The sequence below is a fragment of the Crotalus tigris genome, unplaced genomic scaffold (genome assembly GCF_016545835.1).
Source record: "Crotalus tigris isolate CLP2741 ecotype Arizona unplaced genomic scaffold, ASM1654583v1 scf7180000017946.1269602, whole genome shotgun sequence".
Classification (NCBI taxonomy): Eukaryota; Metazoa; Chordata; class Lepidosauria; order Squamata; family Viperidae; genus Crotalus; species Crotalus tigris.
In genome coordinates, this window is record NW_024096738.1 from 207,666 (window position 1) to 231,662 (window position 23,997).

The window sequence follows — 23,997 nt, forward strand, 5'->3', positions numbered from 1 at the left end:
AATTGCTCCGAAAAGGAATTCATGGAGCTTACCCACACAACAGGCACTCACGCCTACTCCAGCCAGGGAGTCACCCCGGGGGCATACTCACCTTCCACACACATCACACAGCACTCCAGTCACGGAGGATACCCGGGGGCATCCAAACAAATCATTCCCCGCAAGAGAGCTGGCACACAATCCCCAAGGTTGGCCTGACCTTACCCCAAATTCTACAGGGGGTCAAACCTACAGGGAGGTGGTCGAGGAACCAAGTCCCGACTACAACACCTCTAGCCCAAATCAGGGAGTAACTGAGTTTTGGGAAAGTACAGGAACCCACACAAGCCCGGACCCAGAACGGGGTTCAGGGAATGGTCAGCCTCCTGACAGGTCTTGGACGGACCTAGGAGGTTCAACAGAGACGCCCAGCAGGGGCTATCACTTCAAGGGGCCCGAGGGTCTACAGCTAGGCAGGTCAACCAGGTCACAAAGTGACAGAAGCCCTGGCCTGACGAGTCCGGTGGGCAAGCAAGCAGGCCAGGCATTGGGGCACAGTCCTTGGAAGGCACCAAGGCAAAATAAGGAGAACAGGCTCACATCTCCCTCCAGTCAGGGAACTCATGCTAGTAACCCAGAGCTGAGAAGGTCACAGAGAGCAAAGACGTCTCCTAAATACTTAGAGGATTACATAACATTGCTGGCTAAACAAAAGCCAGGTAACGATAGGAGCACTGAGAAGCAGAACACTGCATAAAATAAATGTTTATATGTTGGTAGTAGTTTTAGCCCGGGGGAAAGGGGTGTTATGTCCCGAGCCTTTGCAAACGGCTCGGGCGTTTGCAGGCAGTCCCGGCAGGTGCAAAGCTGCCCGGGACCAGACAGGCTGTCGCCAGCGCCGTGCGCATGCGCGGGTGCTGGCGCGGGAAAAGTAACACATTTACCTGGGAAGCGTCTATATAAGAAGCTGGGAGGTTTGGGGAGCTGCTGAAGCCATCTACTTGTAAGCTGAACGCTGAATAAAGGAAACTGAGAACTTCAACTGCTTCTCGTGTCTGCTTCCCGCCAAGGACTCAACACTAAGTTTCTTTTTTTTCTTTTAAAAGGGTATCTGTGTGTCTCATCGTAGCATAGAGAAGATGGCTGAAGTGACCCTGAAGTTTCAGGGTTGATCAAGACATGGTTTTGCATCTGATCTGCATCTTGAAACAATGATGCAGTCCTGGCCAAACTGGAACTGTTGATCAGTGTGTGATAACAGAAATGGAGCCAAATCTGTGGAATGGGGGGGGAGGAAGGAGGAGGAAGAGGAGGAGGAGGAGAAGGAGGAGAAAGGAAGGAAGGAAGGAAGGAAGGAAGGAAGGAAGGAAGGAAGGAAGGAAGGAAGGAAGGAAGGAAGGAAGGAAGGGAGGGAGGGAGGATTTCTTGGGAAAGAATTCCATGATTTGCAAGATTCCAAGAATTCCAATATTTTGCAGAATTTCAAAATACCATCACTGCCAATAATTAAAAGGAATGATGAGGCGGCATATGAGCACTTAGATTTCTGGGACTTTGAAAAATGGAAAGCCTGAAAAGAGAGAGTGAGAAAGACAAAGTAAGATTTTACAGGAACTAATAAGATAATTTGCTTTCAATCCTGAGGCTAGAGGCAGACATGGCAAACTCAAGACGTCACATGAAGGAGTTGATTAAGAAATCTTTTTCAGATTATTATCAAAAATTATATAAGAGTACTAACGTACAAACTTTAGATATAAATAGTTATTTAAGTGAAGCCAACTTCCCCAAATTAACAGAAGATCAGAAACAAGAAATTAATGGTTTAATTACTAGTGAGGAAATTGTGACAGTGATTAAGGAATTAAAATAGGTAAAGCACCGGGTACGGATGGCCTGACATCTATTTATTATAAAACTTTGCTAGAAGAGATGATTCAACCTTTATGTGAGCTTTTTAATAATATATTACAGGGTTTAGAGACTCCTCCGTCATGGGGCAGAGCCTTTATATCTTTAATTCCAAAAGAAGATCAAGATCTTACTTTACCAAAGAATTATAGACCTATATCTCTTTTAAATGTAGATTATAAGATTTTTGCAAAAATCTTAGCCAATAGGCTTATGAGAGTTTTGCACCAGCTTATACATAAGGACCAAACGGGTTTTATAACTGGTAGGTATATGAAGAATAACGTTAGACAAATTATTAACTTACTAGAATATTTAGATAAGAATAACCAAGTTTCTGCAGGACTGATATTTTTAGATGCTGAAAAAGATTTTGACCAATTGAATTGGCAGTTTATGTTAAGATTAATTGAGGATATGAATTTTGGAGAAAAAAATTTACAAGCTCTTGGTGCTATATATCAAAAACAAACGGCACAACTTATAGTTAATGGGGGTTTGTCAGAGGTTTTCACAATAGAAAAAGGGACAAGACAGGGATGTCCATTGTCACCACTACTGTTTGTTTTAACTTTGGAAATTCTGCTGATTAAAATTCGAGAATCCCAGGAAATAAAAGGAATAGAAGTTAATAAAAAAGAATATAAACTAAGAGCTTTTGCAGATGACTTGGTGGTTACCTTGTCTCAACCTACCTATTCTGTAGTAGATTTGTTACAATTGATTTACCAATATGGACGGGTTTCGAGTTTTAAAATTAATAATAATAAGACTAAAATATTACCCAAAAATATGACTAATTTGGATAAGCAGACTCTGGTTAACTTGACAGATTTTGAAGTTGTTGATAAGATAAAATATTTGGGGGTCACTTTATCTGTTTCTAATGTAAAATTGTATAAAAATAATTATGAAAGGTTGTGGGTCAGGGTACAAAGAGATTTGAAAAATTGGGAGAAGTTGCAATTATCCCTTATGGGAAGAATTGCGGTGATTAAAATGAATGTCCTGCCAAAGTTTCTTTTTTTATTTCAAATGATACCTATCTTAAAGAATGAGGTTAACTTAAATGAATGGCAGAAAGGTATCAATAAATTTATTTGGGCAGGGAAAAAACCAAGAGTAAAGCTTAAAATTATGCAAGATATTCGTGAGAGAGGTGGACTCAAGGTACCGAATTTGAAATTGTATTATGATGCTGTGGCTTTAACATTACTTAGTGACTGGGTTAATTTAACAAATGTAGAAATACTCCACTTGGAGGGTTGGGATTTACTTTTTGGATGGCATGCCTATTTAATTTTTAATAAAAAAAGTTTACCGGGTTTTTAAATCTCATATTATAAGGATTTCTTTACTTCTGGTTTGGAGGAAATATTATAAAAGTGATTTCAAAATACCATTATGGGCTATACCTTGGCATGCGATAGAGGGGATAAGGAGAGGAGTTAAGATGGATAGTGTTTCTTATGTACAATTACTCAGATGGGATGGTAAAAATTGGCAGTTAAAATCTTTGGAAGATTAGCACATGAAAATATTACATATTCATGGTTTCAGTATAGACAAATAGTGGATAGATGGAAGATAGATCGTAATATGGGTTTGCTTAGAGAAGATGAAAATCTTTTTAAACAAGTAAAAGACCAAAGATGAACTCATATTAAGAGAATTTATGGGGTGCTAGTAGAACTGGATTCAGAACCAGAACTAATTAAAGAATGTATGATTAAATGGGCTCAAAATTTTGGTGAACCAGTTCTACTAGATACCTGGGAAACCATCTGGGTGAGGAATGTTAACTTTACACAAGCCCAGAACTTAAGGGAGAATTTTTACAAAATGTTTTATAGATGGCACCTTGATCCACAAAAAATGTCTCGTATGTATCCTGACTTACAGCCTAAATGTTGGAGATGTGGTTGTTTGGATGCTACTTATTATCATATTTGGTGGTCGTGTAAAAATATAAAAGCTTTTTGGATTAAGATATGGTGGAATATTCAAAGAATTTTTAGAAGGAGGGTAAAATTTACCCCACAATTGTTTTTGTTGGGTATCGTTACTGATTGTGATGCTAAGGAGGTTATACTGATGTTAAATTTAATCATAGCCGCAAGGTTGTTAGTAGGGCAATACTGGAAGAAGGAATCTTTGCCTACCTTGCAAGAATGGTTTTTTAAAGTTTCTTATTTGGCGGAAATGGCAAAGATTTCGGCTTTTTTAAAGGATCAATCGCAAGAGAAGTTTTTTGCGGTATGGGAAAAATGGATAGATTTTCTACAACATAAGTTGGATATAAAAATATTACTTAGTTTTTCAATAACTTATATATAAATCTTAATATTTTATAGATTGTATTTTTTTCTTCTCTTTCCTTATATTTCTTATTTTTATTTTATCTTATTTTACTTCTTTATATATATATATATATATATATACATCTTTTCTTCTTTCTTTTCTTTTTTATTCTTTTTCTTTTTAAGCATTTTTCTTTTTTAATATTTATGCTTTTTTTACATATATATTATTGTTAATTATCTTATAAGTTTATGTAATGTATTTAGATATATTTATGGTTTATACTTTTTTAATCTTTTTTTAAGATTTTTAGAAATTTTAATTAAGCCTATATTCAGCTCTGGGAAGGTTGGGGGGATGGAGTGGGAGGGTTGGGGTGGTTGGGTAGGGTTGTTTTTTCTTTTTTCTTTTTCCTATTTGTAAAAATTTTAAAAATTTTCAATAAAAAAAAAGAGAGAGTGAGAAAGAGAAAGTAAGATTTTACAGGAACTAATAAGATAATTTGCTTTCAATCCTGGGGCTAGAGGCAGACATGGCAAACTCAAGACGTTACATGACATCACTCAACCTATTGGGACGGTTTTCCCATTGCCAGCAATGGGGTAGGTGCAGCTTCTGCATGACGCGCCTGGCCCACAGGCCAGCAGTTTGACACCCCTGAGAGTTACTAAAATACTTGTAACTCTTTGATCAGCTGTTGTCTGATCTAAACTCAAAATAAATGAGCCATGCTCATTCAAAGTAGACATTGGAACTGCTTCCCCCCACCCAGGTTCATTCCTTCTTGTTTATAGCTGGACAGCCACAGGAAAAATGTCATAAATTGGGAAGGGGGATCACTGGCTCAGGCTAAAGAGGAGCTGTTACTGATCTTTTTCTCACTGATCAGAAGATTTATTGTTCCTCTGAGCCTAGGAGATCAGAATAATGGAATAACAGATTTGGAAGAGATCTTGCAAGAGATCTTCTAGTCCAACCCCCTGCTTTAGCCAATCAAGATCAAGACACTCAACATTCATTCCCTTCCTTCTATCCATCCTCAAGTTAATTCCATGATTACAAACACAAATTATCTTGGCTTGATTCCTACTCAAGTTTCTTGGCACCAGAAATAAAGAATTTGATTGATATTGCTGGTAATCACTGAACATTTAATTTAATGAATACCATCAACAAGTCATAGGGCAGTGGTGGCAAACCTATGACACAGGTGCCAGAGCCGGCACTCAGAGCCCTCTCTGTGGGCACTCGTGCCGTCGCCCCAGTCAGCTGGGTTTTATAAAAACTTTTCGCTTTAAGCCTCTGCCACCATGTGCAAAAAAATAAAAAGGTTCAATCAATCAGTCAATTTCAACTTCTTGCAGGGGAAAAAAAAAGATCTTGCAAAGTTGGAATTGATTGATTGAACTTTTTAGTCCCACCCAGTCTGCTGTTACCACCGCCCACCCAATTGGCCACACCCCCCAATTGGCCACACCCACCTGGCACCCGATGATGCATGTGGGTTTTGGGTTGCAGTTTGGGCACTCGGTCTCTAAAAGGTTTGTCATCACTGTCATAGGGGTTTGCTGCAGCCAATCAAAAATGTTTCACTGAATACATGATAAAAAAGAATTATGGTCTTAATCCAATATACGATAACTGTCAGATCATGTTTGGACATCCTCATAGGTTGTCTCAGCATTGATGTCAATTAAACTTGAATTGCCATTTTCAATTGATCCTTTACATTTCAGAGTCGCAGAAGAATGAAGATGTTCGAGAACCAAGACAATGGCAAGGCTTTACTTCTGTGGGAATTTAAAAAAAGCAGACCAGAACATTCAAATATGAGAACAGACTTAGAAAGATGCTGCTGGGTGAAAAAGAACTAAATGAATGAAAAGAAGATGACCTCTCTCTACTCCTGTTAAACTTTTACATTTTATTCTAAAGCAGAACACAAGATTATGGGTATTTGGTGCCTCTTGACCATAGATCTTCTACACCAGAGGTCCTCAACCTTGGCAACTTTAAGACTTGTGGACTTCAACTCCCAGAATTCCTCAGCCAGCAAAGCTGGCTGAGGAATTCTGGGAGTTGAAGTCCACAAGTCTTAAAGTTGCCAAGGTTGAGAACCCCTGTTCTACACTAAAATGACCCAAATTCTATGAAAATAAAAATTACACCTATGTGATTTGTATCAATTATAGAAACCAAGCAATGTAGTGGGTTTTTTTAATTAATATATAACTGATACAGCTTTCCCAGAAACCTTTCAGCAAGACAAGGAGTTCTTTATAGTTCTTTGATTGTTAATAAGTGTTGGTTTTTCTCTTGGGCCACATTCTATTCACAACATGCAACATCCAAAGTAATAAGTAAGTGATCCAATTGTTTCTCTTCTCTTTCTCCCAGAGCAATAATGGAAAGCAAGTCCAGAAGACAAGGTTGCACAGACATCACATAATAAAACACTAACAGGTGAACAAATTGCAGCCATGCTGAGACTCAACCCCTTTAGTTCTCGAGATTTCTCCCCTTGTTCAAGATGCCCCAATTCCAGGCAGAGAGTTGCTATTTAAAATCAAACCAACCTGAAACTTTTTACAAGTTGAATGCTGCCTTCCGCAGTTTTTTATTGATTTAATTAATTTATTTATTTTTGCTGTCTTTGCATTTCCTCAGAATATGACAGGCAACACAACCTAGAGGCATCCAGCTGGCTGTTGTAGGAGATAGTAGGAAGACACACTCCTTAAGACTATACAAGCCATGAAGAGGAACAGCTCTGTGCCACACTTGATACTCTTGAAGGGTTTTAGATGGCATTCCTTAAATGCATTTTTAGGTCTTGACTCCGGTCACATTTGGCACTAAGCTGTTTAATGATTTATTTACCATGATTTAAGGCATAACCTTTAGGTTAGACGTGTCAAATTCGTAATGTCACGTGACGTCGCGCGACGTATCGGCACTGTTTTGCCATTGCCGGCAATGGGGTGGGCACGGCTTCCGCGTGACATGTCCGGCCTGCGGACCGGCAATTTGACACCCCTGCTTTAGGTGAACCAAACAATTTGTGACTTAGTCAAAACCTGATGACTAATGCAATCTGTGATGCCAATGAAAAATTAAACACAATAGGAAAGTATCCTGCAAGGGGAATCCAACAGGGATTGCAGTTTTTTATTGTTGTTTTTAAATTCAAAGATACATTTCTATAATGAGAGCGGGTGCCCTTTCTAATTTCTTTTCCTTCTTTTCTATTTTCCTTTTAAGCTGATCAACAGAAGACATACATCTTTACTGGCCATAAGGCAACAGATTGATCATAATTGAAAAATGGTTGTGATGACACATAACTAAGAGGGACATATAACTAAGGCAAAATATCAGCAGATAGCCCGAATCTGCAAAGATGAAGTCAGGAAAGCAAAGGGTCAGAATGAGCAAAGACTTGCAACAAAAGTCAAAGATAATTAAAAAAAGTTTCTTTCAACATATAAATAACAAAAAAAAGTCAAGGAAAGAGTCGGTTCATTAAAGGAAGAAGATGGCAAGGAGGTAAAAGGCAGAGCTGTTTAACTCATTCTTTGCATCAGTCTTCACACAAAAAGAAATTATAGACCAACCTACTAAAAACATAACTATAAAAAGCAGACTAGAAATAAAAATTAAAGTAAGCAAGAAAATGGTAAGAGAACACCTGTCTGACCTTGATGAATATAAATCACCGGGACTTGATAGATTACACCTCAGAGTTCTGAAGGAGCTGGCAGATGTTATCTCAGAACCATTGTATCATATCTTTAAAAAATTTGGGAGTGCTGGGGAACTACCAGAGGATTGGAAAAGAGCTGATGTGGTTCCTATCTTCAAAAAAGGAAAAAAAAACAGACTCAGGAAACTACAGACCTATTAGCCTGACATCAATACCTGGGAAGATACTGGAAAAAATAATCCAAAAACAGATATGTGAACATCTAGAAACAAATAAAGTTATAACTAATAGCCAGCACCGATTTGTTAAAAACAGAAGTTAGTAGACCAGCAAAATGCTGTGGACATAGTATATTTAGACTTCAGCAAGGCATTTGACAAGGTAGACCACAACCTACTTCTTGGTAAGCTAGAAAAATGAGGGATAGATAGCATCACCGGCAGATGAATTTGCAACTGGCTGACAAACCATACTCAATGAGTAGTTCTTAATGGTACTACATCTACATGAAGGAAAGTAAGCAGTGGGGTACCACAAGGTTCTGTCTTAGGCCTAGTACTCTTCAATATCTTCATAAATGACTTAGATGAGGGACTAGAAGGGGATCTCATCAAATTTGCAGATGACACTTAGCTAGCAGGAACAGCCAACACTCCAGAAGACAAACTCAGAATCCAAAAAGATCTTGACAGACTTGAACAATGGGCCCTATCCAGCAAAATGATATGTAATGTGGAGAAAAGCAAGGTTTTACACCTGGGTAGGAAAAACCAAAGGCACAAGTACAGATTAGGCTAGTGGTGGCAAACCTATGGCATGCGTGCCTGAGGTGGCACTCAGAGCCCTCTCTGTGGGCACACATGCTGTTGCCCCAGCCTCACCTCCCCCCGCGACCCCCTCCTCACCAGCAGCTCCCCTGGAGGAGAGTCACCCCCGAGCATGGCTCACACGGAGCAGTGCAGCCAAGGACATGGCAGCCAGGCAGCGTAGACAAGACTCTGCCTTCACGCCCCATTGCGCACAGTTGGGCTGGCTGGCTGATGTGTGGCGGGCCCTGGAGGTGGTGAGTGGCCCTGTGGGCAGGCGGGGCAGAGGACGGGGTGGGGCGGAGCAGAAAAGAGCAGGGTCAGGGCAGGGAGTGAAGTGGGGTGGGGCCAGTTTTTGGGCACTCGGTCTCTAAAAGGTTCGCCATCACTGGATTAGGCAAACTCTGGTTTAAAAACTAACTCTGAAAGAGACCTTGGAGTCCTAGTGGACTATCAGTTAAAAATGAGTCAACAGTGTGCAGCAGCAGCCAAAAAAGTTAATATAATCTTTGTATAGATTGCATAGAATCAAAATCATGTCAAGTATTAGTTCCGCTTTATAAAGCCTTAGTAAGGCCACATCTGAAACACTGCATTCAGTTTTGGTCACCACATTACAAAAAATGTTGAGACTTTGGAAAAAGTGAAAACAAGAGCAACTAAGATGATTAAAGGTCTGGAGATTAAAACATATGAAGAACAGTTGCAGGATTTGGGAATGGCCAGTCTAGAGAAAAGAAGGACTATGGGGGACATGATAGCACTATTCTAGTATTTGAGAGGCTGCCACAAAGAGGAGGGGGTCAATTTATTTTCCAAAGTACTAGAAGGCAAGACAAGAAATAACAGATGGAAACTAATCAAGGAGAGAAGCAACCTGGAATTAAGGAGAAACTTCCTAACAACGAGGACAATTAACCAGTGGAACAGCTTGCCTTCAGACATTGTGGGTGTTTCATCACTTGAGGTTTTAAGAAAAGACTGGACAGCCATGTCTGAAATGATAGGAGCTCCTGCTTGAGCAGGGGGCTGGACTAGAAGACCTCCAAGGTCCCTTCCAGCTCTATTCTGATTCTTATGTGGCCATAATCTCTCTTTCATTGACTTCCAGAAGCACATAGACACCCACATGTTAATACCATTTGTATTTGCATATGCTGCCTGGGGAATTTGCATATTGGAATCACCTTGGATAATGAGATGGGCAGCAAACAAATTTAATAAATAAATAAATTTGCATATGTTGGCTGGAGAATTCTGGGAGTTGAAGACCACAGGTCTGAAAGTTGCCAAGGTTGAGAAATGGTGCTGTAATGGCAGGCTGTTGGGTTATGTGGATACAAAATCATTACACAATTCAACCACTAGGTGGTGGTGGAGTCAAAATGTATCTAGTTAGAATCAGAGTTGTGAAAGTAGCTTTTGACTCTACTTCTATTGTATTTTCATACATACGCTTTTTTCTACAGTGAAGAGAAGCAGTACTATATACACACATGCAAAGACATCTGAACTTCCACATACTGCATTGGGGGCCCAGCAGGTACCTAATCATAAGGGGAAACCCATTGTTACAATCTATGGTGCATACATTTAGCACAACAAATACCCAGGTTGTCATGCCCGTCTGTCATCGTCCAGAAGAATAGAATCAAGGAACGCAGGTACGAGATGTAAGCAAGGTTTATTCCTTAACAAACAAAAAGTCAGCATTGGGAGTGGATTGCTCCCAGTGCTTCATATAACTGTGCCACGCCCCCAAACCCCACCCCCAACTGCTAGCCACCATCCGCCCAACGGTCCTAAAGGTCCCTTCTGTCCGGTCACGCCTTTCCCCCGGATTGGCCCCACCCTGCTGACCCTCTGTCCGGGCCCCCAGGTTAGGTCCTTCTGCTGGCACCATGCTGTTCCTGCCTCCAGTCACACACACCCCCGGTGAATGGCAAGCCCCGCGGGGCTTGACACAGGCATTCACACATACATACCTGGAGAAAGAGGGAATACGTGATGAGGAATAGGTATGCATTTTCCAAGAAAGTCAATATTGCAAGCATTTGCTTGAAAAATATAATTTTCCTGCACAAGCATGCTAGTTTCTAATCAGTTGCTCTGATCTTTAGCAACAAAGACACATTCCAGGGGCAGAAATAGTGAACAGAGCTGTGATTATGAAATGGAAAAGCAGGAGCATTGTTTATACTTGCTTGATGATTTGGCCCAATTATTTTTTGTCCTTTCCCTTCACTGACCAACCACACCCTTGTTTATTTACCAGCAGTTGCTGCCCTCTGCTGACCAGTGCAGAAACTTAAGAAGCAAAAAAAAAAAAAAAAGGTTTGATGTCAAGATGCCACATTATCCACCATAATCCTTATTTATACGTGTCCCCCAGAATGCAGCACTGACCATTAATCCCAACTGGTTTTGAATTTCTTTCCTGTAGCAAAAAGAATGAATAGAGATGTTGAAAGCTGTCATCTCTGTCACCACTGATAGTCTGTTGGACTACAAGACGGCAGGAAATGAATGAATTGAAACAGGCATTTAGCCAAGGTTAAGGCAAGGAGAGATGGGATAATTTATCATCTCTTTGGGCTTAATCTGCTTCTGACCATGATGGAAATATGAACTATTTTTTGTTGTTTTTCCCACAGAATTAATTACAGATCATTTCAATCCAATTTTACACTCTTCTTCCAGGTATAAAGTACTATATGTGCAAGTATTTGATATGATATAGATAGAACAGTATAAGGCAGGGGTGTCAAACTGCCGGCCCACGGGCCAGATGTGTCGTGCCAAAACCACACCCATCCCATTGCCAGCAGTGAGGGGAAAGTCGTGATATGACGCGACATACACAAACTTAGCAACTTAGTATTTATAGGCATTTCCAGTATCCCATAATTGCCAACAAATGCTACTGTTTACCCCGATATATTGTTCCTAGCAATTTATCTTTGGAGACAGAATTAGTGCTGGGAGAACTGCTTATTATACAGACAGTTTTATTTAATGCAGATTAAAGAATAAAATAGAAATATTTTAGATTATTATTTCGACTTGAAGTCCCAGGCAATTAATGGCAGACTCTTGTCTCTGGTGAAAGCAATAAAAGTGATGAAAATGATGTTTGCATTTCATCTTTGCTTATCACATTGCTGTTAGCAGACAAAGATTCCATTGGAATCAATTAGAAATGGCTTGAGTCTCAGCAACTGTGCAGAATAGTGCAAATGACAGCCTTAAAGTAAAGTGTGGGGGCGTGTGCCAGCTAGGTGGCAACATCTGACTGATCTTGAGACCCTAAACAAGGGCAGACCTAATTAGTATTTAGATGGGAGTCATTCATCATGACATCCTGGGTTATAGGCTAGACTGGGAAAGTCAAAACCATCTAGGGAGGAGATCAAGGCAGGTTACTTCTACTGTTGCCAAAAAAGCTTTGTGAAATCGCATGTAGGATTCATAAAGTAACCAAGGGTTGAGCCCAACTCAAAGGCTTTGCTTTGATCAGGCTTGTGTTGGGAACGAGGGAACATATTCTTTGATCTAGAAAGTATGTGCAGATCCTTCACACTAAAGTTTCCTTTTCTAAAGCTTGTTCTACCAGTCTCTCCATTCTGCCTTTGCTTTGTTTTCTGAGGTATGGCAATACCGTCCAATAGTCAATCCATTTCCCTCCCCCACCACTCCGACCCTTATTAGGGCACATTCCCAGGAGAGTAACCCAGGCTCCTTGCCAGCGTCAGAATTGGTTTTTGAGCAATGATTTACTCAAGGGATACAACTAGGTGTATTTGCCACCGAGAAAAACAACCAGTGTGTGATATAAAGATTGTTAAACAAGCAGGTAAGACATAAGGAGTGTGCAGAAATCAGTGGCTGAAAGACGTCACGGCTTCAATTTGAGAATCTGTCGGCATCTGCTTAGGAAGCTGCTCTTTAAGTTTCTGCTACATTGCTTGGCTGGCAAGTTGGTAAATCAAGAAAGGAGGAATGAGAGTGAGAAAGAATTAAAAACACACCAAAGCTATCGTGCACAAAAGGGTTCTTAAAAAGTGGTCGACTCACTTCCTTAAAATGCTTATCTCTCCCCCATCCCACTTTCGACAATTATTCTTCCTTGGCAGGGTTCAGTTTCACCTCTCCCTTTCAGGGCATTAGTACAATCTGAGCTGCCAGGCATGCTTATCTTTTAAAATGCTTACACAAGCAATGTGGCTTTTGATTGGTAATTGTTTAGATGGGTTGCATAGCCTAAGCAATGAGAGCTGACCTTTACTCAGGAGAATTAAAAAAAAATCACTATGTATCTTCCACACACAGAAGCAGGTGTGATGTTCTTCTCCAGCAAACCCCATCTTCCTGAAGTCACTGACCTGGCAACACCTGGTACAAAGCCTTCCTGCTTCCTCTTCTGTTTTCCTTCTCCTCCCCTCCCTTTTTGCCTATAAAATATAACATAGAACGAGTTTGGCGACAGCAGCATTCAGTTTCTCTGTATACAAAGAAGTTTCGGTCGAAGTAGCCGAGTGCATTTAGCTGGGTAGATAGAGGAGGGAAGACAATGGACATCACAGGTGTGGCTGCAGTAGCACCTAGCAAGCGGACAGGTAAATGTTTGCTCTCTTTGATGTCTGATTCCAAGTCAGGGGGAGATTCAGGATTTCGGGAGGGTATCCTCAAACCATCTTTAAACTTGAACAGGGGAAGAAAAAGATCTTCAGGCTGCCGTTGACCTTCCTTGTTGGGAGGGTCTCTGCAAAATGACACTTTAGAATGGGGCACTCTTGGCAGGGACTCGAGAGAAGCAAAAATTTGCCATATTTTGGAGCTGCTCCTGATTTCAGGGGGAGGGAGGAAAATGTTGTTCTCTTTAGCACTGGGGAAGGGAGACAGAATTTAGAATTAAGAAAATGTTTCATAAACTGCATTGGACTTTAGCAAAGTGAGAAATACAGCAACCCAACATTTTGCTGCAGTTACTTCTACTTGCAGAGTAGGAAGGTTAAAGGAATTCTGCAGCAAATGTGGGGATTATGTGTGGAGAACCTGATTTAGAATAGAATAGAGCTGGAAAGGACCTTGAAGGTCTTCTAGTCCAGCCCCCTGCTCAAGCAGAAGAACCTATACCATCTCAGACAGGTGATTGTCTAGTCTCTTCTTGAAAATCTTCAGTGATGGAGTGCTCATGATTTCTGAAGGCAAGCTGTTCCACTGGTTAATTGTCCTCACTGTTAGGAAGTTTCTCCTTAATTCCAGGTTGTTTCTCTCTTTGGTCAGTTTCCAACCCTTGTTTCTTGTCCTGCCCTCTGGTGCTTTGGTGAATAATTTGACCCCCTCTTCTTTGTGGCAGCCCCTGAAATACTGGAACGCTGCTATCATGTCTCCCCTGTTTCTTCTTTTCTTTAGATTAGCCAAACCCAAGTCCTGCAGCCGTTCTTCATATGTTTTAGTCTCCAGGCCTTGAATCATTTTAGTTGCTCTTCTCTGAACTTTTTCCAAGGTTTCAACATCTTTTTTGTATTATGGTGACTAAAATTGACCGCAGTATTCCAGGTGTGGTCCTGATTTCTTGGACTCTAATCCAAAATCTTTTTCAGCAGGGATCAGCAACAGATGCCTTATCTAGGCAGACCAACCTAGAAGGTGAAACCTCTTCTGGTTCCCGTAACAAGCTTCTTGGGATTTATTTCTTGACCAGTAACATGCGGACTCCGACCCCCATGATTGTGGGCATTGTGCTTGGTCCCTGTGGCCTTGTCCTGAACCTGACAAGCACGCTGGCCCCCAGCTGGAGGGATGTGACTGGATTCCTTGACATGTCAAGAGATCTGATTCAGCACCAGGGGATCTGGGATATCTGCAACGAGCTCATGAGCATCCACACCAATGAATGCAACGTCCAAGACACCTATGGTTACTTTAACCAGCTGCCAGTGCAAGTGGCCAGAGGTCTCATGCCCTCTTCTCTGGCAGTCACAGTCGTGGGGCTGATTGTGACTTCCTTGGGCGTGCGATGTTGGCAGAACCTGCCCCACTATTTGCTTGCGGGGCTCGGCGGCCTAGTGCTCTTTGTTTCTGGCTTGCTGAGTTTGATTGCAGTTTCATGGTACAATTATGAGCTGTATGACTTACCTTCTGCTCCATCCACTACCCTGCAGGTGGCCTACTGCTTGGTTCTTGGATACTTAGGGAGCTGCCTGGAAATTATTGGAGGCATCTCTCTTACTTTTAGCTTCGGCCAATGCTGCAAAGAGTTGAGACTGAAGAAAAGCACCATGAATTCCAGGTATGCAACCCGCAGCCCGCAGAGTCTGTCAAATGTTGGACCCATCTCTGCCCCCATCAGCAGCACAGCAGTTCATAGGCAATCTCAGAATCCCATGCCCAGATCCTACAGTAATTCTCTGGATGTGCTGGAAGGGGAGACGACCTGGAGGAAGGGCAGGAGTGAGAGCAAACTTCCCTGTGACACAGATGTGTAGCCTTAAACTTGAGAATTTGCACAAAACCAAAGCAAGGAGGAAAATTATTGGTGATATGCTATAAAATGCCCATCCAGGAATGTCTGCTTACCAACCTAACATTTTTCCTTCTCTCTTGACAAATGAATCTATCAAAGGACTACTGAGACTCTGGAGCAATGCGTGATTTATATATTTTCTCAGCATGTTGGTCTACTGCTTAGGCCACATATATTATTATCACTGGACACAGAAAAAGTATAAATGGAGTGAATCATGCCCTTGACCAGGTCTGTACTGCTAGGAGTTTGGAGATGAAGTGGGCTAAGGATCCTCTCAAGTGAGCCAGGTGATTAGTAAATAAACACAGGATTTAAGAAAGTATTCTAAATTATTGTAAAAGATCTAAACATAAATTTAAACTGCAAAGCACTGAACTGAGCAGAAACCTCTTATGCTCAAAAACTTACTGCTGACCAGTCATGTATAGGATTGTCCTGCTGGATATTAAAAACTGCTTTTACAGTGGTGCTACTTAGAGCTCTTAAGCATTTGCTTTTTGACTGTCAGCTGAAAAGCTGAAGGGAGACTTAGCAGGGATTCCACGGAACTTTTCATAAAAGGCTATGATCCTCTTCCTTAATGATTCAGATACAGAGGGAAAGCTTCAGGGGAAACTTATCCACATTTGTTTGAATGTGTATGCATTCATTTGAATAAGGGAAATCACAGTCAGGTGCACAGAGAAGTTTACTGTATGTAGATATATTTGAATGCAGATAATTTGCTCTTGAGACTTTCTGCTAAGGTTGTGCCAAAACATCCATTGCAATTTATCAAAAGGATTTCACCCCTACCCCCGCCCACAAAGAGAGCTTTCTATTTTTCCTCATATTTCAAGTAGTTGGAAAGTTCTTTCTTGATGCTGTTTTGACCCTGCCCAGCCAATAGAGTCTGGGGAAATCTTTTATCTTTTATTTTTTTGGAAGTCTCTCCGCCCTTCCCAATGTTAAAAAGCCAAAGGGGAGTGGTCCCTTCGCAATGCTTTATTCTGGGGTTCAGTATAAGAACTGTGTGCAGCCTACTTCCGAGAAGATGGAATAGTAAAGGAGAGCACAGCTGCATGTTCCTTTGCCCCCTCTTCACTAAAAGAAGTGCAAAGGTATCCCATTCCACCACCCCAGATTGAATGAAAGCTAGCAGGTGGAAACATCACAGAGTGCTTTTCTGCAGAGTCTTGCATTCTGCTGTATGTGCAAGAGGTAGGCAACCTTAGCTCTTTTATGACTCATGGACTTCAACTCCCAGACTTCCTGAGCCAGCATGGCTGGCTCAACATGGTTGGCTCAGCATGGCTGGCTCAGGAATTCTGGGAGTTGAAGTCCACAAGTCATAACAGAGCCAAGGTTGCCTACCCCTGTTAACAGGGCCATTTTCAAAGATTCCCTTGAGCTGAGCTCAACTCTTGATAACTTCATAAACGTATGATTTCCTTGACTACAAGGCAGATGGGTTGTGATCATCTTCTTTAGGTGTGTGTGTGTGTGTGTGTGTGTGTGTGTTCATGGGTGTTTCATTTTCCCAAGCTAAATTGTACTCTTGAGATTTCTTTAGCATTCTAATACTAATCAAATCCAATTTTGTTTAACCTCCTTGAGATCAGCTAGGTTCAGTTAGGGACTGCTACCTGGTGTGGCCTACTTCTGGTTTTGAATTACTCAGCTGTTCTCCTCCCCATAGCCAGGATGCTTCTGAATTGCCCCCTCTGCAGGGGTTCTTTCATTTTCTTCAAATATTGAGCCTGCAGCGTTATAATGAATTTGGTCAGTGTCTATTGCAGACATGTCAAACACAAGGCCCAGGGGCTGAATGTGGCCCACAAAGTGGTTTCATGTGGCTCGCGAAGCCATCCTGGAAACAGTGAGGGAACGGCCCCCGCTGCCTTGGCCCTGGCCCAGGCTAGGTGGGAACCAATGTACGCTTTTGTGGTGGCCAGCTTGACACTTGCCCCGGTCCCACCCCCTTCTACCAGAGACCCTCAGATCTATCCCACTCCTGCCCAGGCCCCCCACAGGCACCCTTGATACGAATAATGTAGAACTGGCCACACCCACCCAGTAGGCCACACCCACTCCATCCACACCCACCCACCCAGTAGGCTGCACCCACTCTGGCCACACCCACCCGGCCCCCCAAGGGCAACTGCAATGCTGATGTGGCTCTCAGTGAAATTGTGTTTGACACCCCTGGTATATTGCCTTGATGGGAAAAGTAGTTAAATTACTGCTTGCCTTCATGTTTTCTGTTTATGACAAGGAAAAAATATTATTTTAATAAGGGATGTAATAAGGGGACAATGTCACAGATTGTCCTGCCACACCAAACAAATCATATTAAAAACATTTAGCATCTACAAATGGGAGCTTCTAATTAAAGGCACAGAAACCCATCATTGGGTGGGGGGGGAGAAAGACAAGAACAACCAACAACATTATGCTACAAATTAAGGTCTGAACACCCAAAAGACAAACAGACATTGAAATGGAATCATTATATAATGATACATTATAATTATAATGATATATGATTAAATGAACAGTTATTGTGATTTCTGAGAAAAGTGTTTGAATAAACAAGAGTTATTTTTGCAAAGATATTAGACAATTTATTTCTGCTCTAAGATTAGTTTAATCATTATCAGGTATTTTTTCCCATAATAAAACTAAGAATCTGAAGGAATGATAGCTTACTAAAATGATATGTTCTGCAGAGTAAGTTACCATTAAAGTTTAATTGGATCCTGAAGTATTTTCAAGATTTATATAAATACCAACTTGTATTTGTTTTTAATCTGCTCATGCAATAATCGGCAACTTTGGGCTATAGTATGCTAAAATACAGTGAGCTGAAAGATTTGGTAGATGTGGATGAAATGCTGAACATATTATACATTTTTTTCCTGAAACCGAAAGTATAATAATCACCACCTCTAAAATTCAGGGCAGCTAAATTATGCAAGGTAATGACTGCATTTTGATTCAGAGTGGCCATATTTTATACATGCAGCCATTAAATCTTAATGAATTTCTTTCCTTATTGATTCTTTTACTTGTTGTATTTTTATGTTTTATGTTTAGTCTGGTCTAAAACAATTTTTTTCCTTAATTTTTGAAGGAGACAGGCTTCTTTTTTGATCTACAGATCTGGTGTTTAGTGTTATTGAGTTTTTAGCCTTTTGTTAATGAAATATATTTCTGAACTAAATTTAAACCATTTCACAGGGTATTTACATCTTAACAATAATGGGATCAACAAACACAGGACCTTGGGGTATGCCATGTCTGTCTTTTCCATTTGTTTTAAATACCTGCTTAACTAACCAAGCTACCAGAAGTTTGATCCCTGCTGAATTTGGAGCTGTGAGACTTTTTCAAAACTGAGGTCTCAAAAAGTGAATTTTGAGTGGTACTTGTGGGGTTCCATTTCCTAGTGGAATGTGGCCAGAGTAAAAAGTGAATGTGATTTCATTTTGTTTACATTTAAATGTAATTAAAATTCAATAGTTTTAACTGATTATTCTATGCTTGTGTATTTAATACTTTTCTCCCCACTTTTATATTAAAATTTCAGTTTGGGAACAACTTTTGAAGTCTCTGCCTTCTCCAATGTACACCGGTGATGTCAATTAATGTACAATGTACATCTGTGCTGTGATGTCAATTAATGTACAGTGATTGCATCCTAAGTTAACAGGGGTATATTTTGCTCCCATTTAAAAAGAGGACAAAGAAAATCTTTTAAATAGCTACTTGAGAAACCCTGCTATAACCCATATGGTACATAATCCAGGGCCGAAGAGTGGGTCTGCTTGCAAACATTGGGTCCCTGAGCTGAGTGTGGCCCGCCCCAGATGGTTGTCATGCCTTCCTCTGCCTGTCACCATCCTGATGTATTTATGAATGTAAGTGCATATCTTATTTACATGGCTTCCCATCTCACAAAATGTGACTCTGGGCAGCATACAATCAAGCCATAGACAATTTTTTTTAAAAAAAATTGAACAAATACAAAAATGGAAATTACTTAATAAAAGGCTGAGAGACAGAGTCAGGCATTATGAACAATGTGGATCAGATCACTATTCCTTTGCAAGCCCCCAGATCTGTTTGACACACTCAGTTTTGGAGGGGCTTCCAGAAGGTCAGCAGAGATGTTGTTTGGGGAGTTGGTATTCCACAGGCCCAGGGCCAGGCAGATGTTCCTACCTGCTCCCTCTCCTTGATCCTTCTTCCAAGGCTAGGGTACACCCAATCACATCCACCCCCCCCCCGGCTCCTCAAGAGACCAACCACCCCTGCCCAAGCACTTGGTGGCCTCAAGAGCTGAGCCCCTCTAATCCAGGGGTCTTCAAACTTGGCCCTTTTATGATTTGTGGACTTCAACTCCCAGAGTTCCTCAGCCAGCGTGCCTGGCTGAGGAATTCTGGGAGTTGAAGTCCACAAGTCATAAAAGGGCCAGGTTTGAAGATCCCTGCTCTAGGCGAACGAATATCCACCCACCACACTCAACAGAAAGGAAGATCATCCATTCCCCCCTCGCCACTCCACTCGAGAGTTAAGATATATTTTGTGCTTTGTTTACTGAGTCCTTGGTTGTCTGGGTTAAATACCATGCAAGGGCTGAGAGCTCTACCAATAAAGGTGCGGTAAAATGCAAAGGCTTCTTGCCTGCAAAAATACTTTTTAGCTAAGTATGTGCCTATATATTGTATGATGGATGATGGATGAATAATGCAACGTCATAACCTCTGTAGTTCAAAAGGCAATCGGTTTCTGCTTGATGGCCATAGCTTCAGGAAGCGAGTTTGCCTCTTTGGAGAACTGCCACCACCACCACCGCCACCAGGTACCCGCCCCTGAGCAAAGGTATCTTACATTTCTCAATAAAATATGATTATAAAGCAAGTGAGAAGGGCAGCCAAAAGAAAAGTGCCACAGTATTGTGCTATTTCTGTGAACACCATACAGTTATGTCATGTTAATATTTTACCAGTTGTTACATTTTTCAAATAGCAGACATTGTACAGTTACAAGGATGCAGGTGGAGTTTTTCCAAATCTCAAAGCAACTGAGAAAAGGAACTTGGAAAGGAACTTCTAGTTTAACCCTAAAACTACTCCGACAACTAGAAAACTGGCTCGCGAATTCGGCAGCTGGCCAATTCACAGCACTCACCTGCAGACAGCACCTTAATGCCAAGTTTGCTGCTTCTGCCTCTCTACTTCACTATGTTGTACACTATTATATAGTTGATTTCATAGTGGTTCAGTAAGAGTGATTGTGATTGTGATGGGGGCATCTGTGATTCAACTGTCCTCCAATTTCTGATCTCATGCATTGTTGTCAGTAGTTCAGTTTTGGGCGAAAGGAAAACCATTTTAGAATAGGGTTTAAGACATTAGATTAGAAACTGGAAGCCCTTTGGTTTTAGACCCTCTTTAGGTACAAAGCCAGCTGGATGACCTTGGGCCAGTCACTCCCTCTCTGCCCTGGGAAGCAAGCAATGGCAAAGCATTTCTGAAATGTTGCCAACAAAACCACAGGGACTTGTCCAGGCAAACATCAGGAGTCAATTATCCATTCAAAGGCACCAAAACAAATATAGTGATATCTCGGCACTCATCATTAATTTGTTTTGGGAGGCATGATGAGTATTAAAAACAATGAGTGTAAAACAAACCACATGACTTAACAAGTGATCCTTTGTTTTGGCCGGAAAGGGTAGCGAGTCACAAGGCAGCTGATACTGACAACTTCTAACTTGCATACTGAGTATCATACAAAATGTTTGTATCAAAATGCATCAAGTACCAAATTTAATGATTTTTAGAGCTGTTGAATACCAAGGTACCATTGTATATGCAAAAAAGATCTGGCATAAAATACTTCCTTCCTCCCTTGAAAGATTTAGAATGTTTGTTTGGGCCTCTCATTTCTAGCTTGTAATGGCTTTCACATTCAGCTTCCAAAAATATGAAAATAATGGTTCAAGTTAAGGCAAAGTTGGCCATGGAGAATTGTCTCATTCCGTGTTTTCCCTACAGTGCATTCACTTATATATATATTTCTCTACATCTCATCAGTTACCACTTCCGGGCCTTCAGCATTGGCTGACTGGCACTCTTTTGAAAGAACGCCAATCCTATGCAACGCTCAATTTAAATAAGAAGAAAAGCTGAATTTTCCCCAGTTACATGCTGCTGGCTTAAACAATGAGTGCATTACAGCTTCCACATTATTCTGACAGAGCACAATTTTGCATATTTTTACAGTCATTCACATCCAGCATTACCATTTCCTTGTAGCACTAGATTGTTGATTGTTATTAATTCCCCCCTTTATTCTATGCATCTCCTCAGCACCCTTAAGCTTGACTGACAGTTCTTGGGCACAGAGGAGGGAGTGCTCATCTAAACCTAGAACTAAGGAGAAACTTCCTGACAGTGAGAACAATTAACCAGTGGAACAACCTGCCTCCAGAAGCGGTGAATGCTCCCAACACTGGAAGTTTTTAAGAAGAGACTGGACAGCCATTTGTCCGAAATAGCGTAGGGTTTCCTGCCCGAGCAGGGGGTTGGACTAGATGACCTCCAAGGTCCCTTCCAACTTTACTACTATTACTATTACTTCTGAAAGGACATGAGTTTAGTCCTCTTTGAAATAGTAATAGCTCAGCTGACTCACTGACTCATCACACTTTTAAGTGGTGGCTATTCTTCCTGTTGATAGGTCACTCTAGTCAAGCAGGGGTTCTCAACCTTGGCAACTTTAAGCAAAGCTGGCTGAGGAATTCTGGTTGTTGAAGTCCACAAGTCTTAAAGTTGCCAAGGTTGAGAACCCCTGCTTCTAGTGAGAGGAGGGAAAAATTAATGAAATCCACCATTCCCTTTGTTATATTTACGGTCCCAGTAACATTCTTTTCTTGCCCTTGGGTGGTTTTTTGGGGGCACTGGGTCCAGTCAAGCTGGGAGCTTATTTCAAAACCTGCTAGTGTGTCTCTATCTTAGCTCCTCCACATACGCCCCCTTTACCTTAATTTGTCTTGTGTTCAAATGGTAAGAAATACACTAACTCTTGGTCTTGTTACTGTCACAGAACAGATCTTGACAAGTGAATCAGTTTACTCTTCTACTAACTCAAAGGCTTTCAGGCTGGACTTTCACATAGCCATCTGGCACCAGCAAACTGGATATGCTGTAAAAGTAGAAAATGTTGAATTCTAAAAAGCACTTTTGTTTTAATACTGATGCATCACAGCAGTATACTTATTTTCTTAGGCAAGTTACTTTTTTTTAAGCCTTCTTCCCTTATGGAAGAAAATGTTTTTATAGCTATAGACACTCATTATTTCCAACTTCCCTTAGTGAGCCCAGTCCAACCTCGGTATGCCATTAAAATCAGTATCAGATGCCTGTAAGCAAACACACAAAGAATCCTTGTTTGTTGTTAATATATATATTTTCAGAGTTACATAACAGGCAGGAGTTCAAGTGAATGATTTTGGATCTGACAGGAGCTCAACTGAAAAATCCACTTTGCATATTGCAAGCATGACTCTCTTTCATTCATTAATAAGAATTCTGAATAAAATGTTGGCAAAGCAGAATCATTCTTGTCTTGATAGTAGCAGCTGCCCACAGTTGAAAGCACCATGCTTATCATCTGGCAGGGGAGGCAGGGAAAAAGACTGAGGGAGGGGAAAAATCTATAGCTTGGTAAAAAATGCACATACGTTTCATGTACAAAAATCCCAATTTAAATATCTCTAATCAAATCAGCCCATCTAATAGAAAATAGGATCTGAGAAAAATACATGTCAAAAAGTCCTGGGGTTGTGTGCTAGATAGTTCTTTTTAGGATAGGGGACCCATTGTTAAGTAGCTCAGATAGTGTGGTAGCTCATACTAAGGCCTACAGTCAACTTTTTTTTTCTTTTAATGTGACTTAATTTAAAACCTTTTTAAACAAGAGAAAGCATGTGACAGTCCTTTAACTATCTGAGAATAGCCTTCTCTTCTCAAGATTAAATATGCTACACCCAACCTGCATTTCTGCTAGGGGTGTGGGTGGATAGGAGAGAACTAATTCTTTCTCATTCTGTTTACTGTTTTTGCTTGAACCACCATTTGCATCTGTAACCTGATGCAGCACTAGGGAGCAAGGTGGGAGTGGACTATAATGAAATATTAAAACAGCTCTTCCTGGTCTGAATTCTGATAGTAAAACACAGACAAGCTTAAATGTTTGAATTATTTTTACATAAGATGGACTTTAACTCAGTGTAAAACAGTAACAATTCTAACCTATTCATTCATGCTCAAGATGGAGAGCTACTTAACAAGACAATCTATACGTGGCTATTAGCATGGGAAATGTACTAAAGTTGTAGTATCAACATAGTGCAGCTCCCAAGCCACCTCCCATTATTGGAAAAGGCTGGTACTTTAATACCAGCAAACTAACACAACAGGATCTCTTTCATCACAATGATCATGAAAAGATTCTCTAATAATTGTTGCCTATTTGTATAGCTACTTTAGAATGATCATGTTGTTAAATAGTCCTGCCATATTCTTTTGGCACAGCTCTGTCCCAATGTAAGCCTGATGGTCCCATGGTAACAACTATAAGTCAACAACTGTAAGTAAACTCTGGAACTGCCCTCATACTTTGAAAGCATCCTGTACACAAAAGAAATGGCAGGCCAGATACAGTTTTATGCCCTTTTCCAATAAAGAACATTTAATTGGAAGGTGTAGGCTCTTCAA

The 23,997-nt window shown here is 40.9% G+C and overlaps 1 protein-coding gene across 3 annotated transcripts; it reads left to right on the forward strand.

The window, feature by feature from the left end:
- Positions 1-13,037: 13,037 nt before the first annotated feature.
- CLDN23 (claudin 23) lies at positions 13,038-15,710 on the forward strand. Of its 3 annotated transcripts, none has more exons than XM_039345205.1 (2): positions 13,038-13,095; positions 14,307-15,710. In XM_039345205.1, exon 2 carries the CDS (start codon positions 14,412-14,414, stop codon positions 15,189-15,191), a length of 780 nt encoding a protein of 259 aa, XP_039201139.1. In that variant the 5' UTR covers positions 13,038-13,095; positions 14,307-14,411; the 3' UTR covers positions 15,192-15,710. The 3 variants fall into 3 exon arrangements, with proteins under 3 accessions (XP_039201139.1, XP_039201138.1, XP_039201137.1); XM_039345204.1 differs by lacking the exon at positions 13,038-13,095 and adding an exon at positions 13,141-13,316; XM_039345203.1 differs by lacking the exon at positions 13,038-13,095 and adding an exon at positions 13,141-13,316 and having other exon boundaries at positions 14,310-15,710.
- The last annotated feature ends 8,287 nt before the right edge of the window (positions 15,711-23,997 follow it).